The sequence below is a fragment of the Scomber scombrus genome, chromosome 10, assembly GCF_963691925.1.
Source record: "Scomber scombrus chromosome 10, fScoSco1.1, whole genome shotgun sequence".
Classification (NCBI taxonomy): Eukaryota; Metazoa; Chordata; class Actinopteri; order Scombriformes; family Scombridae; genus Scomber; species Scomber scombrus.
In genome coordinates this window covers 14,370,293-14,386,737 of record NC_084979.1, presented here as the reverse complement: position 1 = coordinate 14,386,737, position 16,445 = coordinate 14,370,293, and the positions used below count along the sequence as shown (strand labels likewise).

The 16,445-nt window shown below is 39.3% G+C and overlaps 1 protein-coding gene across 1 annotated transcript; it reads right to left on the bottom strand.

Moving 5' to 3' along the window:
- Positions 1 to 378: 378 nt before the first annotated feature.
- On the bottom strand, positions 379 to 16,146 carry sort1b (sortilin 1b). The gene is made up of 20 exons (XM_062427060.1): positions 15,527 to 16,146; positions 13,952 to 14,011; positions 13,678 to 13,751; positions 13,496 to 13,598; positions 13,257 to 13,418; positions 12,828 to 12,901; positions 11,758 to 11,807; positions 11,217 to 11,344; positions 10,515 to 10,659; positions 9,580 to 9,735; positions 8,988 to 9,094; positions 8,616 to 8,718; positions 8,296 to 8,467; positions 6,805 to 6,995; positions 6,492 to 6,681; positions 5,835 to 5,951; positions 4,306 to 4,414; positions 4,081 to 4,193; positions 3,746 to 3,875; positions 379 to 2,772 (listed from the first exon to the last, which is right to left on the bottom strand). The coding sequence occupies exons 1-20, from the start codon at positions 15,797 to 15,799 to the stop codon at positions 2,758 to 2,760; spliced, it is 2,472 nt and encodes an 823-aa protein (XP_062283044.1). The 5' UTR covers positions 15,800 to 16,146; the 3' UTR covers positions 379 to 2,757.
- Between the last annotated feature and the right edge of the window lie 299 nt (positions 16,147 to 16,445).

Below are 16,445 nucleotides of genomic sequence, written 5' to 3'. Positions count from 1 at the left end.
GCAGTTAAACTTGTGAAATAACAAATATTTGCATATTAATCAATAGGGAGAAGGAGATGTAATTTTAAGGAGTTCAATGTGGTAATTATACTTTTGTGTGGAAAAACACATCAGACACACACATTGTTGTTCCATGCAGAGTATTTTTGTCTTAATATATCATCACGGGATCTTTAAAAATATCTCAACCTGCCATCAAAGAACCAGAATGTGTGTTGTTAAATTGATCCGGCTGTAACAGAAACCACTGTAAACTCAGTGAGTCTGCCACAGGAAGGTATTTTGCAGTTCCAGTATGAGTTTTACTCAGGGATCACATTTCCAGGCTCACACTTCTAAATTGTTGTTAGTAATAAATAAGAATAATCAGGAGAAAGATAGAGGAACATATGAATTTATTGGCAAACCCAAAGAAAATTGCCTAAAATATACAGAAGAGAGAAACACAGCAGATACAAAGATGTTACCTTGTATATTTACAGAACCATCACAATGACTTATTAAATTATACAGCATTTTTAAACTGTAAGAAAAATGTGTTGCCTTCACTCAATGCAATAAACCTTCATTAAATAAGAACTCCAATGTCTCCCAGTGTATAGCAGCTACATAATAACCCTGTATCCACTGTTTATTTTTTATGTGAGTTGATTCTCTTGTCAAAGTATCACAGTCAAAAGTATGTCTTATATCAAGACATTAAAGAGAGAATAACCAGATTATTGTAGGCTATTTTCTTAACAAAGCTTTGTGGATTTAAATATTGCGAGTTAACATGCAGTTCAATGGGAGTTCAAATCAAACAAGACATGTCCTTTACTGCTCAAGGATTAATCTCAGAGGGGGAAACAAGTGCAATTTAGGGGTGTCATTGACATACTGGATGAAACTGGTTACACATCAGTTGACAGAAACAATAATCAGTTAAAAGACGCTGGCCACACATCATATCACATCATATCCTCACAGCAGGCACTTGTATAACCACATCCAAACTATATCACATTTACTGCACGCTGAACCTGCTTGTCACAAATAAATAAAACCTGTATTAAAGCAAAGAATTCAAAACAAGACAGACAAATATTTGTGCAAATGTTTCAAGAAGAAAGAGGAAAAAAGCTGTAAGACTTGATGTGATTGACAAGACTTGTGTGTGTTGAGATGCATTGGCCAATCCAGTTTTGCTTCAAAATATCAGTAGAATCAGGATCAACACAAAAACACAGATGAGAAACTTTTGATAACCCTGTTCTTTTGGAGAATTTTTGCCCCCTTAAATTCAAAATACCATAACAGAATCCCAACAGTCTCACATAATGTTGTATTTTATACAACCATGTCTGTTACCTCTTCTAACAGGCTACAGTTTTAATTACACTATACAACATTTACATCATTGAATTGCTTTTTCACATTGCTCCTTTGTTTCTACCACCAAATTATATGGATGCAATGAGTCATCTGAACCTGTTGTAAAAATAATTGTAGATATTTACTATCAAACTATAGTTATTTGTCATTTCTGAATATCTTCGAACCACATGGCAATTTGTCATTTGTTACATAAGTTTAAAAGTTAGTACAAAAACTGCTCAAATAATTACAAACACGACTTGTATATGACTACAGTGATTATTACAGTCTTCAATCATTAGGTCACATTTAGGAAAGATGTTAAACTACAAACTCTTAGCATACAAATGACTATGTGCTTTAGGCAGTTAAAACTGCAGACATGAATTTTTTAACAAAATCCTGTCCTGAAACAGACACTTTACCACCCTTTACATCAACGTGTTTCACAAATAACGTATCCATTCATCAAATGGAGGAACTGGAGACATTAGATTATTGTATAATTGTGCCAATAGAAGTATTTAACATGCATGGACACTATACTGAATCTAAACATGTTATTGCTATAAAAATTAATGCAAATAGAAGTTTCCACTTGCGTGTTATTACTTCAACTGTGGTTCTTTATACCATGGAGTACCAAAAGTATGCAGGCTTGTATTCCAAATACAGACTACCAACAGGGGATTTCACAGATCAGAGCCCACTGAGCCAGAGAGCAAGAGGCTGAAAACTGAAAATTTACATACTCCTGGCCATCTGGGGCACACTGTCTGACAAAAAAATACTTCATTAAAAACAGGGATAAGACTTGAGTGGTTTGGGAGAGATATTAACCAGCAACCAACAGCAACCTTTTTAACACCTACCAAGTTGATACCACATCAAAAATGGCAAAGATAAACAGGTTTTTATATACAAGTGCATGAGAAAAAGGACACGCGTCTTCAACAGAAGTGAGTAGTATTTCCAGGAGCGCTCCCAGGCGATGGGAGAGGCAGGACCCGTAATGCAATGGTGGTGGATTTATACAACTAGCTTTACTTCAAAACCTATTACTCTGGCTCTGTCAGCAGTTCAAGTTACTGAATCAGTTCTTCGACTCTAAAATAAATAACTCGATTCAAACTCAATCAAAAGAATCAATAACTTAAGCAGAACACTACAAGACCTCCTTCATAGTTCTCCTCAACTGTGGCATTAGTCCCAGGAAGCCTCCGTACATTCATTATACTTCATAGATGACAGCAGAGTGACACAGACTCTTCGTCTGGTAGCTGAGGCCAAAGTTCATACTAGAAGGTGAAAGGAAGAAGTAGCTGGAGACGGAAGAGTGACAGGAACAGCAACCGGCCGCACGGGTGAGCTGGAAACCTGTTGTTGGACAGGTTGTGCCTGCTATTCCAGCAGGTCCTGTGGAAAGAAAAGAGCATGACATACCAGTGAAGCCTGGACTGACAAAGGTGAGCAAACAAGAAGTTATTATGGTTATATTTACCCACACTCCTAACTTAGCTGACCTAGTTGTAGGTCAGTTAATGATAATTTGTAATAACAATGTACAAACACACTCCAATTTAAAAAAACAGCTGCAACTGGAAAGGTTATTGTTGTATGTAAAAATTGTTTTGGTTTTGAGAAAATTTTAGTAGCTAGTTTAACTGCCCCCTCCCCCCTATTCTGATTCAACTTATTATACAGGCCACTGTATCAGCAAATATGGGCTTACTGCAGGTATTTGGTTGTTAGAAACATTTTGCCATTAAATAGTTCATCTACCAGAGAGAAGTGAAACGTTTCTTTTCTAACTGTAAAATGTCCTGCTTTGTGCATGTGAGTCATGATTCTTTAAACGTTACATTGGCAATCCTTGTCAAAATTGTTACAATATTAGTATTAGTTAATTAATCATTATTGTTCTAAAAATCTGAAATATCAAAATCAGCCTCCAAAATCCAGTATTAGTTGGCTGTTATGTTGTATGTACATTGATAAACCCAGGCCAACCACCCTGTCTGTACATTATCTGTACTTATGTACAACTATAATTATATTGTTTACTGCTAAATATTATTGCCTGTGAAGCTAAAGTAAGTTGTTTGTCTTCAGCATTAAGATGTATTATAGATTGCTTTTGGTTCATTATTTATTTCTCATGTATGAAAACTCAACCTTAAGTTAACTTTTACCTACATACATGCCAAACAGTAGCCTCTAGTTTTTGTTTTCTGTGTTTAACCGCTTTAGTTCTTTGAATTTCTACATGACATCAAGCAGGCAGAAAGTTGATCCACTTTTTCCACTGCAAAATAATGGACCGGTCTCCAAATAAAATCCTGGTTTCTATCTTAGTTTGTGCATTCGGGAGGAAAAGGGATCACTGTACCTCATCTGAGTCGTCATGAAACTCTATCTTGCCGTTTTGAGTGTGGTTGGTCTCCAGCGGATCATCCATTCCCTCAGCGGCATTGTCTTCAACATGCTGCTGCAGCACAGAGTACCTGTGAACCAAGAACCTGCAGGACACATTCAAACACTGTTAGGTCACTCAAAACCAAGAAAAAAGAAAGATACAGAAAAACACATCCAAAACATAAAACACAGACAGTAAAAGAGTGGTAACTCAACCTCAGACAAAATAGAGTCTGTGATCCTGGAAATATTATATGTTAAGTTTTGGTTGTGTTTGGAGTATAATTATGTGTAGAAAGATACACTAACCTGCCACCGCAGACATATTTCTTGACAAAGACAACTCCTGCTGCAGTGCTCAGCAGCATGATGATGATGACCGTTATCACAATGGGTACAGACTTGGAGGTGCGACTGTCTACCTATAAAATGAACAACAGAAAAAAAGGTAGGACATGAACAGATATTTTGCAGGTAACATACAAAATACATAAGACTATATTCTATATATTATTAGAAGGCAGAAGTACTAACCAGGAGTTCTGGGCCCAGCAGGTCACTCACGCACCTCTTACTGAGGTCGATCTCTTTACGCTCAGGCATCTGTCCTCCCTCACATTTATCTCCAGGGATTTTCCTGTAGCTGTGGACAAAAAGCCCATTGATTGATTTGATGATCACTCAGTCAGGAGTGCACAATATTTAGCTGGAGGATTGTACATGGCTTTAAATGATTCATATTGCTTTAAGAGTTAAAACAATAAAAAAATATACAGTGCATTCTTTTAGCTCTATATTTTAAAAACAAATTTAAACAATTTAAAGTATACTTTATGAACTGTATCAATTGTATCCACACAACAGCTTTCCTACACAATTATTTAGCTGGATTTTCATCTACTGTGGAATAATTATTCACTTTCTATTGAGTACATAAGTACTTTGTACATCATGAACAAGGCTGAATGGTTCTGTGTAGTTTTTGTGTACTTTTACTCAGGATGTATGTTATGTGTGAACTAACAGCATGTTCCATTTGAACTGGAAAGTCGGAAATTTCAACTGGAATGCCCCCTGACGTTGGACCTCACCAATCCCAACTTCAACAGTACTGAAAGCTGTAATATACTGTTTATTATCACTTCTGTCTCATTTATTTGAGTCTCATTAAATCAATTGTACATACAGAACTGTCCAACTTCAATCTGTGGACATGTTGCTATAGTGTTTGTATGTGCAAAATACCGCCTAATGCATTGTTATCATTGGCTATTGCAAACAATGGCTAACCTGGCAAAACTAGTTTTCCAACTTGTACTGAAACTTGGTCAACTCATGTGTGACATAATTCCCAGCTCTGACTTACAAAGTAAAAGCAATGTGTCTTGGACTGCTGCTGATTGTTTCTATTTCTTTCTTTGTGTGCATGTTTTTATTGCATTTGTTACATTTTGTGCACGCACTGCTAACTAATCCTAAAATTGTCTTTGTATTTTTAGTCAGCATTTACTCTTCCTCAGTGAAAGTATGTTTGTCGCTGTCAACACCTTCCTCTGACTCTCTGCAGGACAACTACTTCCTCATTCTCGCCACTTCCTCTCTGACAACCACAAGTCACTCTTTTTAACATAAAAAATTGGCTGTGGTGAAGCACTAGTACAAAAATATGTTCAAAACATATTTGTCATGCCGAAATTATCAGGTCAAATATATTAAATGCCATTACTGCAAAACAAAACATTTATTATGATCCCTGCTGCAATAGGACACTAAAAAATAAATGAATAACATAAAAAATAAAATGTATCATTTATCATGGTGACTTGACATAAACAGATCAGCTAAAGCAAGTCATGTCATGTCATGTCATGTCATATTGATAAATAAAGGAATGAGTCAACACATCCACCCCTATCTCATACATCTTGTCAAAGAGGCATTGCCTGTTAATGGGATAACATTATATTCCTTCATTAACTGAAGTTAAATGATAACAACATGTTAAACCGATACACTGACATGCAGAGATCTGTTGCATTCAGAGTGTGAAGCTGAAGTCTTACCCACTAGTCTGCAGCTGCTCCTCTTTTCCATGCAGACAGAACTCCAACACTTTGCCCTTCAGATCTGGCTGCTCCACACACTCTGAGCTGTTCTCTTTACGGTAATATCCAAAGTCGCTGCAGTGAGACAGAAGATGCCAGGATGGTGAGCAAGAGAGGAGAACACATAACCCACATTTACTCTTGCTTCTGTAATTTAATAATTGTTTGGCTAAGTACTTTGTCTTAATCCGCAATTCATTTGTATTTAAAGGAAAAATCAACTCATGGAGACTCTTATTCTGCTATTCAATACTGTTTGGCATTTTAACCCTTCCACATATCACTGTATGTTATGTCTGTTTGTTACTTTCATGATGAGAAGTAGATGCTGAAACCAGGAATCATGTCGTCTCCATGCAGTTTCCAGGCAAGCCCAAGAAGTTAAATAATCTTTCACATAACTGGTCCTTAAAAGACACAGATTCACTTAGTGTAAGTAGGACTTGACACCACATTTTTTTCTTTCTATAAAAACAAATGACAGCCAATTAGCAGTATTTCTACCGTAGCAGGTCATTTTTGAAGGGCTCCAACCAGAACAGGTTACAGAGGCAAGTTTAAATCTAGCATAATCTAATGAGTTGCTCATTTTGAGCGTGTATGTCAAAGTCTTACCACAGGAAGTCATCCAGGGTGCACGCACACTTGGTTGGCTGGGTGTTGACCACGTAATCGCGCCCGTTATAGCATACAGAGTCTTTCCTCAGACGCAGGAACTTCTCTTTGTAGCCCAGCATGCAACCATCATTGGGGTCACTGATGTCATCAGAGTGGGCCAACCACTGCACATAGTCCTTGTCATCGCCTAAAAACATCAATGTTTTAGGTTCTGTCTTGAGAACATAGTTATGATCTCAAACAAATGACAGAATATATTTACATGTTAAAATATTTTTTGTCGTTCCAAACATATCAACATTCCACTTACAGTCTCTGGTGAGGAGATCCCTAAAGTCAATGGTGATAGAGATCCAGTACTGGCTGAGGAAGGAATCTCTGTAACCCCAGATACTGACGTTCATTGAGCGAGCTCCCGGTTCTGATGCCAGACCAGTGAAGTAGATGGGTTCTTTGGTAAAGGTATACGTACCCCAGCACTGTCCCTCATCAGTAGAGAATCTGCCAGGACATCAAAAAATGTGAAAACATCAGCACAACGCAAAGACACATAAGAGGGAGTGGTACAGCATACAATATTAGCACAAGGATAGCCTTAAGCATGTTATTGATTTTATACAAGATTTAATTGAACAAGAGAGCGTGACGGTGAGGTTGCAACAACTGGTGCAGAGAGTATGAGGTTAGCAATAGCTGTGAACAGTGTAGTTACAGCTACGTGCGTTTACAGCTGAGAGCATGACACCTCTCTTCTCACACCGCTACCCTGTGCTGTGACTCTGCTGCTGCTGCTGCAGGTGGTCACAGAGCACACTTTCAGTTTATAATTGTGGTATCTATCCACAGACTAAGTGCTGATAACACACTTAGTATTTTACACATTGTTTGTTTTATTTGATGAACATGGGCACTGATACCCGAGAATGAACCAAATGGGTTTTATTTGTATTTTTAAAAAAAGCAACAACAGTGGGGGCAGTGAGCAAGTAATGTAATTGATGTATGCCCATGTATTACCAGTAACCGCCGCACCTCCACCCCCACAGGTCTAACAACTTTTCTGGCGGAAACACTAATTTCCTGTTGCTAACAGCCTGTTTATCTGTTCCCTCTGGTTTATATGTAAGAGGTGATTCAGTCAATTAAAAAGTAACATTAGATGTTTTTCATGCACCGGATTCACCTGGAACCTTGGAAACATCTCATGACAGTGTTCCCATCCTACTGTTCCTATTGTTTTTGTTGTTATTGTCAATGTCTGTGAGTTGACAACTCAGTATGGGCTTTTCACGAGACATTTAGACATTTCACAGTAGGAAAAGCACAGGTGTAAATAATAAAATGAAAGATGACTGAATTCCATTTACCGGTTTCAGAGCTGCGGTACATGCTGGCTCATGGTCACATTTGACTGGAACAGAGCCATTGTTGGTTATTAATCTCCACCACCTGTCCTTTTCCTCCTATGAGAGGTCTAAACTCTGCTGTGAAAAATGCCTATTACAGTACAATGGGTTTATATTGAATTGTTTAATTAATAAAAACAGACTTCTCCAACTATCAGTTTACACAGGTCCAATCAAAACTCCCATATTCCGGAGCTCCCCGTAGCCGACTGATTATAGTGCATGCCACATACCCGCAACGTCCCTGGTTCGAGTCCAACAAGGGACCTTTGTTGCATGTCATACCCCTTTCCCTCTCTCCACTTGTTTCCTGTCAGCTTCTATGCCACTGACTGTCTACTAATAAAGGCAAAAAACGTTCTTAAAAAAAAACTCTCCTATTCCCTCTAACTAACCTGATCTTATTGATAGGTTGAGTGGGGCTGTGCTCCACAGCCACCAGCAGCCCTCCAGAGTCCAGAATAGCATAGTGATGGGGTCCATCAAGGGCCTTTAACCAGGAGTACCCCCCATCATCAGACACATACACATCAGGCCTCATCATTGAGATGGCATCACCAACACTCCCTGATGAGATACACAGAAATAGTGAGATAGCAAAAAAAAAACTCAAAGCTCAAGCTTATCCAATGAAATCATTTCCAGCTAATCTCACACAAAATGTAGATATTAATTAAAAATTGTACAGAAAAAAAAGCTCTGAATTGAGACTTACCATGAGCTAAGATGAGACCCACAGCATTTGGTTCACTCAGAGGCAGCATGGGGACATTCAGCCTCATAGCAGTACTGTAGGCTGCGTGGATGTGGAGACTGCACTGTAGAAACAAACAAAACCAGCAATTAGTATCGGTCTGTTTATAGCACCGACACTGTGAAAGTCACTGACTGAAGGTGAAAATACTGCCACGATACATGTATTGTGCTTGGTCTTTTTTTGCAATGCAATCTTAAAGGTAATTTTATCAATTCAATGTCCAGTGCAATACTATCAGATACTTTAACTTCTAAATATATGCAGATTTCATCAAAACCACTTGAATTTCTATTTTTGTATTTCCTCCAGTCACCAGTTTCTTCTCTTTACCTTGTCTGGGTCTTTGGCTGTAGCGTCACACTTGCTGTTGGCAGGTTTCCGCAGGGGAACCCATTCCCCTCCCTGATCAAAGGACACCACAGACTGCACCGAGCTGTCTGAAATAACAAGACAAAGACATTTACAGGCAGTTTAGGTGCTTAGCTGATGTTCCTATCAAAAAAGCCTAAAGTCAGTGCCACTAAAATTACAAGTAAGAGTAAGCAATGCAAGGGTCACACAGTTACCCCCCCCTCCGGCACAACCATGTAACCACAGAATGGTCACATTCAGAAGAGTGGCCAAAGAAAAAGAGTAGATTAAAATATAAGTAAAGACAGATGGGGTCAACTAAATACAATAAACTGCGGACATGATAGCGTTAAGATTTAGCTGGTGATGTGAGGTATTTCTGCTCAAGTGTCGGCCAGCCGCTTCAGACAGACAGCACATCTAACACTCAACAGCTAATTAAATATTTACCTAACGCCCTCCCTCTGGCATGTAATAGAGAAGTCATACTTCTCTGTGTTTCTGGGGGAATCTGAGTACAGACATGTGTTGCTATTCCTTCATCTAAGCACAGGCACATGAATAGAGCTACCTTCAGCCAGGACACTGGTGATGAAAACTCCTCGCAAAGAGGTGACGTTAGTGAAGTCTGTATCGCCCCCTGTGGTCGTGTAAAGGTGGCGGTCCAGTGACTTTGAGTACACGGTGCCACGGTCATCTGATGCATAAATGGTACCAAATCCTGTATCTGCGGATGTAGAGAAAAAAAAACACAAATAGGTTAACACACATACTCCAGATAAAATTCAGCTCCAGGGTTTCAGAGATGGTGGTAGAAAATAATGTACTGATGATGACACATTACACCACTATGTGATAGTTGAACATGTCATTCCAAAACCAGGGGCATGAAAATGCTGCTATAACAACCTCCACTGTTTGAGAGTGCTTTCTACAAGATTTTGTAGCCTGACTGCAGGGATTTGCTCCCACTCAGCCATAAAAGAGCATTTGTCAGGTCACTCACTCATGTTGTGCTATACGGCTTGGTGTTCTAGCTTATCATAAAAAGGTGTTGAGGGCTTAATGTCACAGATCTCTGCAGGCCAGACAAATTATCAAAAACTAAGAAAACCATTTCTCATATGAAGCTAGCTTTGTACAAAGAGGAACTGTCATGTTGAAACAGAAGAGAAACGTCCCCAAACTGCTGACACAATGTCGTAGGTACATTGATTAAAATATCCCTTTATGTTATGACAATAAGGTGTTCTTTAAATGGAAATAATAGGCCTCATCCAAACCATGAAAAACAGCAAAGTGCATAGAGGAATGTGGACGGGTGTGAATATTAAGTATACTAGTAAAATGTAAAAAGGTTGAACTTGTGATTGAACTTGTGGTGAAACATGCAATTATCACTTGCATCATATTCTGCACACGGGCAAACACACTGTCTGTCTCCTACTCATAAATATCAGTGCCACTTGACTGATGATGACGTGTCAAGTTGCTGTACGGACTGACCTCCTGGCTCATCGACGTGCATGAAGACCATATCATCGTTCGCTGCCAGGATGGAGTAGAACTGCTCGTGACCGACAGGGGGCAACTGAGCCATGTTCCAAGTCTCACCCTGGTCTACTGACACGTGGATCATCCTCAGAGTGCCCTGCAGAGAAAGCACGAAGTGAGTGAGGAGTAAGAAGAAGTGTTACAAAAATTTAATTGATTAAATTCATAAAATTAGAAATTAGAATCAGAGTCATGCATATGACTACGCACATGATATGTGTCCTGAGAGCTAGTTCAGTGTTCAATATCTACATGGAGCACACATTTTGACAAACTATTATTGTACTATTACTGTATGTAGACTCGGACAGTTTCTATAAATATGGTTAAAACAGGAAGAGAAACATGAATATCCAAATCATCATGTTTTCTATGAGTCGTTCTCTTCCGTTATGAAAACACCATGAATACTTCCCCACAATTGCTGATAGGTGACACTTACTAAATAAGCTCCCGTTCAATACACACACAGACATAAAAGAGATATCAAGTTTAAATACAGTAATACGACTAAAATATTTTCCTTGTACTTTCCTTGCAGCTTCTTACTACAAAACAAGTAGAGTGCAGTTTTTTCTTGAAAACACAAAGGTATAAAGAAACAATATTTTGTTTGTGGATGTCTGATCATGTTTCTGCTTACTGCATACTGACCTTGCCTGTCATTACAGAGGCAAAGAGGAAGCGTCCGCCCAGGCCAAAGGAGTAGATTTTACTTGCAACAGTCTTGACAGTTTTTCCGTAATCTGTCGTCCTCCTCAGTTCCAGTACCCCTCGGTCAGCTGGAAAAATACAAAGACAACTTAGAAATGAAAATGTTGAAAGTGCAACAACTGTATGCAAATTTACAAATGTAACTAATAGCAGCATACAGTAATGAAAGGAATAAAAGATTAAAAAAAGGATAAATAAGGATATATGTATAAATATTTTTGCTTCATCTAGCCAGGATAATCTGTCATCATGATACTATTTGTAATTTCATTCTTTTTAATTCATAATCTAACCCAAACCCAGTTTATCAGGTATCGTTTGAGTAAAATCTTCATAACATTTAAAATACATTATCTTCAATGTACTGGTTCTCAGTAATCTATATGTGCATACACAAAACTGATGAGGTCAAAGTAGATCTGGGTTGAAACTGCACATAGTCATTTCATTTTAAGTTTCGCTTAAAGAGGAGAGAACTTACTGCAGGATCCATTGAGGTTGGCTGTAAAGAAGATTGTATTTTTCCTTCCCCTGAAATCAGAGTAGAAACACCAATACATTTATATAAGAGTCAACAGAGTCAAAAATATCTCAGAAAAATAAATGGAGACTGCCTTGTTAATGAAGATGTTACAATTCTCAGTATGCTTACATTTCAATACACAAGAAATCCTTGCATCAAGGAAAAAATGATGTTTCATACAGAGTCTTTATGCATTCTCTTTCTTCTTCCATAATAGGTTTTGCTTTATTGTTAAAATAAGTATCACATAACATGACTTATCAAATGCAGCGAGTATGCAGCCATGCCCTTCCCAAATATTTACTTTTGAGTGTTGTGTTTTTACTCCTGCCCCAGTTGAATATGACCTATTTTCCTGCAGCCTGTTGAGATCAGTGACTTTTGGGATAATAATAAAAGCTTATGTTGCAGGAAAACAGTTTTGCACCTACAGCTCTGTCAAACACCGTGACCTTGAAAACCCAGCCTTACAACTGAAACAAAAAAAAACATTTACAGCTGCCAAGGTTACTAGGGGATGCATACAAGGAAGTGCTTCAAAAACAACAAGACTGCTGCGAGGGCTCGGCCACAACAGAGCTAGTCAAACAGTCACTGACTGCAATGCAGTTGTACTGCCTATTTTGCAAAGGTGGAGCAACTATTCAAGTCCTGGGAGAAAAACTGTGTACATGTTTGTCTCACTCTAAATAACATTTTGACCACAATAAGCAAGAGAGAGTAAGTTAGCATAACTATTAAAAAGGTCAAAATATGGTCAAACATAGTAAGTGTTCCACCTGTGATAATCAGCTTGTTTGAGAATATAAAACCAAAAGAACAACTGCCTAACAGATAGTGTATCACTTCTTGAAATCTTTTCTACATGCCAAACCAATAAGAATGAGGTTCTTTCACTCGTCTCTGATCTTACTGGGTAGAAATATTTGCCTGAGACACAGACAATAGGGGATATTGAATAACACTAAAGCTTGTTCATTGAGCAGCTGAGAAAGGTGCAAACATCTTCAGTTTGACTCGCCTCTTACCATTTCACCAGACACACCATGCTGTGGATCTTTTTCCAGGTGCTGCCAAAATCTTCAGACACCCACAGTTCATTCTGAGGAACGAAGAAAATATATTTAAATGATGAACTCAAAGATCAACTGCAATAACACCACAGTTTACACAGAACTGTATACTACAGCCACTCAATAAACACCATAGCCGTGTTAATGAATGTACTCTCAGCAAACACGTAAAAAATGATTGACCAGCAGGAGTCTTGCTATTATGAGGAAATTAGATGATGGCCTTTGAGTTAGGTTACTAGGTTTTATAATAGGCCATAAAAAAGGTCACTCACCCTTTTAAATTAATGACAGATTTCTTAACTTAACTGTAGATCAACTGCTCTTACATCCACATGGGTTACTTTACAAACAAAATATATCTCTTTAACATTCACTACTCACATTGTTGCTGAGGACCAGCAGGGCATTGGAATTCTCAGGGTTGTATGTGATCTGCATCATGGGGATGAAGGGCAGGTCCAGGTGGCTGAAAGTCTTTCCAAAGTCAATTGAAACAAAGATTCGAGACCCAAGACTTCCAGACACTTCACCTGTCAGGATCACCTATGAGCCAAAATTCAGACTGATGAAACCATGTAAGATGATAAGATGCCAAAGACTATTTACAGTACTCAACTTACTTTCCCAGAGTTCTCAGGGCCGATGGCGATACCAAACTCTGATCTGATGAAGGTGTTGTTTATGAGGCTGGTCACATCCTGGAAGGACTTCCCGTAGTTCTCACTAGCAAAACAAGCAGTTACAGCCAAGTTAAATGCAAATACAAACAAAGAAGTTAAATTACAAAGATAATAAAACATACCTTCGATAGAGTTTAGACTGCCCAAGTCTTATCATGAAGAAGGGGACCTGAAAAGTTGTCAAAGCCAGGATGACCTGCCAAGAAAGAAGGTTCAGCTTGAGGAAAGTGGAGCATGGATCATTTATTAATGCGCATGGGACCCTGATGTGAGGGAAGTCATTATGTAATGTATGAGGCTCTCCTTGTCATTTTCATACAGTGTACTTAGTAATCCAGCCACGTACTCCTATCACTACATGAGAGGCCTGTTAGGTGCAAACGGAGAAGAACTCACCCCTGTGCCATCTCCAACCCAGGCCAGTGACACCGATCCACTCAGGTCATTGAAGGTAAACTAAAAAAGAAGAAAAAAAATCAGGTTCATATTTTATCATAAAGAAACAGCAAATGTGTAAATGATGCCATATTATGAAAGTTAAAAAACATTTCAGCCTAGCGGACAAAAAGCAAATGACACTGACTACATAATGATAAATTGTATTCAAAGCCTATTTGTGAATTTTGCCTCCAGACTGTGTATTTTGGCTTTGACTGGGACAGTGTCTCCTCTCACCATGTGTTCAAGCATGTTAAAAGTGAAGCACCACTTATCAGAACAGACAAGCTTTTCAGCGAGCATGCGGCTTCCAGACAAAAGCTCTCAGGACAGACTTCTGAATACCACATTAAACCAGAGGTCAAGAATCAAATGTTCCCTTTGCCAATAATATTGTGCACATCAAGTCAATTTAGCACTATGGTTCTTTGGAGAAAAACCAACACACTTTTGCTTTTACTGTCAGAGAGAGCCCTGCTGCCTGGTGCATCTCATTCAGTGGCCTTTCACAAACTGTTTAGGGCAGGTCTCTTTCAGCAGCTCATGCTGTAAGCAGCTCTGGTACCATCGGGACCTGCAGCAGTGACCTCGAGGGGAATGACGGGGCTGAGCCTCTAGGAATTCTGTCGACTTTAGATTACGGAGGCCAAATATACAAAGGCTGCAATGCAAAGTTGATCACATGGTAGTGAGGAGCTAGGAAAATAAGCAGCACAGGACTCCACTGAAGTCAGCTTCCTGTTTGTTTGGAGGAGAGCACTGAATAGTTGCCTAGATATTTTATGCTGCATTAATATGGGCACTCTCTCTGGCGACAACAAATGTAGCCCTCTCTGCTGTCCAGGATTTAAAAGGCAAGTAAAAACAAAATACTGTAGTCCCTGCATGCCAACTCCTTTCACTACCACACATACACACAATGTGCCTTTAATGAAAAAATAACTACCGCACAGCTGGTCACAAGGAGTCTCCTGAGTGAATTCCCTGTCAACAATCAGGCAGATCTACACTCAGTGAGGCAGAGACAAGTTTGATCCTTCAATACAGAATACATCTGCTTTCTTGATAAGAATAAGATATAGGCCATTGTCATTAGTGGGGCATTTTACAGGCAAACCGGTCGGGTGGTGCTTGAGTTGAAAGAAATAGGCGTTGTTACTGCTTCACTAGATTGTATAGCAGTATTACACTGCACCAAATATTAAATAAAACACATGATCATGGTGGTGCACAATTACAGGATATTCATGTTTGGCAAAAAGGAACAGGAAAATAACTTTGAATAGGTCGATTCCATGACAATACACTGGATCTAATCTTTTAACTGTGTGTTCATGTTTAAAAAGAGACTCAATGTAAATGTTATTCTGGGCTGCAGGGCTCACAGTTGCATGAAAAACAGCCCATCAGCAGCTAGGTTTCTGAGTACTCTGAATAGCTGATTAGGCCTGTTGGTGCACCTGGTTCGCACCTGCGCAGCATCCCCTCTGCTCTCATCTAACTGTGAGACAGGACCTCAGTTTGTTAACTTACACTGTGGGTGTTGTCAGCTAACTTCTTGTCGAAGCCTTGCATAGCTTGGCAGGAGTCGCCCTGCTCGGTGCTTCTTCGTTTTATCTTGTGGTTTGGTGATGCAGCCAGCCATGCAGGCAGAGACCTCCTGACGATTTTCGCAGCTCTCTCGACTGTGCTTGAATCCCTCACAAAAACCGGCTGTCCGGAGGGTTTGGATCCGCGCTGGAAATCTGAACCGGCCGCGAAAGTTAAAATAGATAACAGCAGATAACAAGGCAGCAGAAGTCCCATCCTCGCTGCTTGTGTCACCGGCAAAGAAAACAAAGCAAAAACACACTTAAAAACGACTCTTTGTTTATCCTAGTCTTGCCTAGAAATTGAAGGTCGCTACAGCTCTGTCGCGGATGACATCAACTAAACAGCAGCCCTCCTGACAGCAACTGTTTCGGGCTTTAAAAAACACGGGGTGCCCTCAAAGCTCCGACTGTCTCCCCGCACTACAACGGGAAAAAATATATCTAAACACTACAAGAAAATCCGCAAATTTGAGTGGGGTATTTAACGTCAATTATTGGCGCTGCAACTCCTCTGACCAACATGATACACTGTGCCGATCCTTCTCTGAGTGTCTGCGGGTCGTAGCGCTCCCTGCACGGATGCACGGATTTGATTGGTCGGTTTTCTCTTCTCGGTCTATGTATCTGCTGCTCTGATTGGCTTGATACTGAGCAGGAGCTGCATAATTAGCTGTCAGAGGCTGTAAAGGTAGGTTGAGCAATACTATCATGTAAATCCATCCAGCAAGAACTTGATTTAGAAAGATATTTGCATTTATTAGAACACCAATGGCTGTAAAAGCTTATTTGAATACAGGTAACATACTATGTTGAAATTACACTTCAAATACATTCACAGTGGAATTACACCTTAATGCTTG

Coding starts and splice junctions, on each gene's coding strand:
- sort1b (XM_062427060.1), bottom strand. CDS start 15,799: ATGGGACTTCTGCTGCCTTGTTATCTGCTGTTATCTATTTTAACTTTC. Junction 11,345..11,757: donor CAACCTCAATGGATCCTGCA/GTAAGTTCTCTC, acceptor GTATTTTTCCAG/CTGACCGAGGGGTACTGGAA. Junction 5,952..6,491: donor ACCCTGGATGACTTCCTGTG/GTAAGACTTTGA, acceptor GTCTCACTGCAG/CGACTTTGGATATTACCGTA.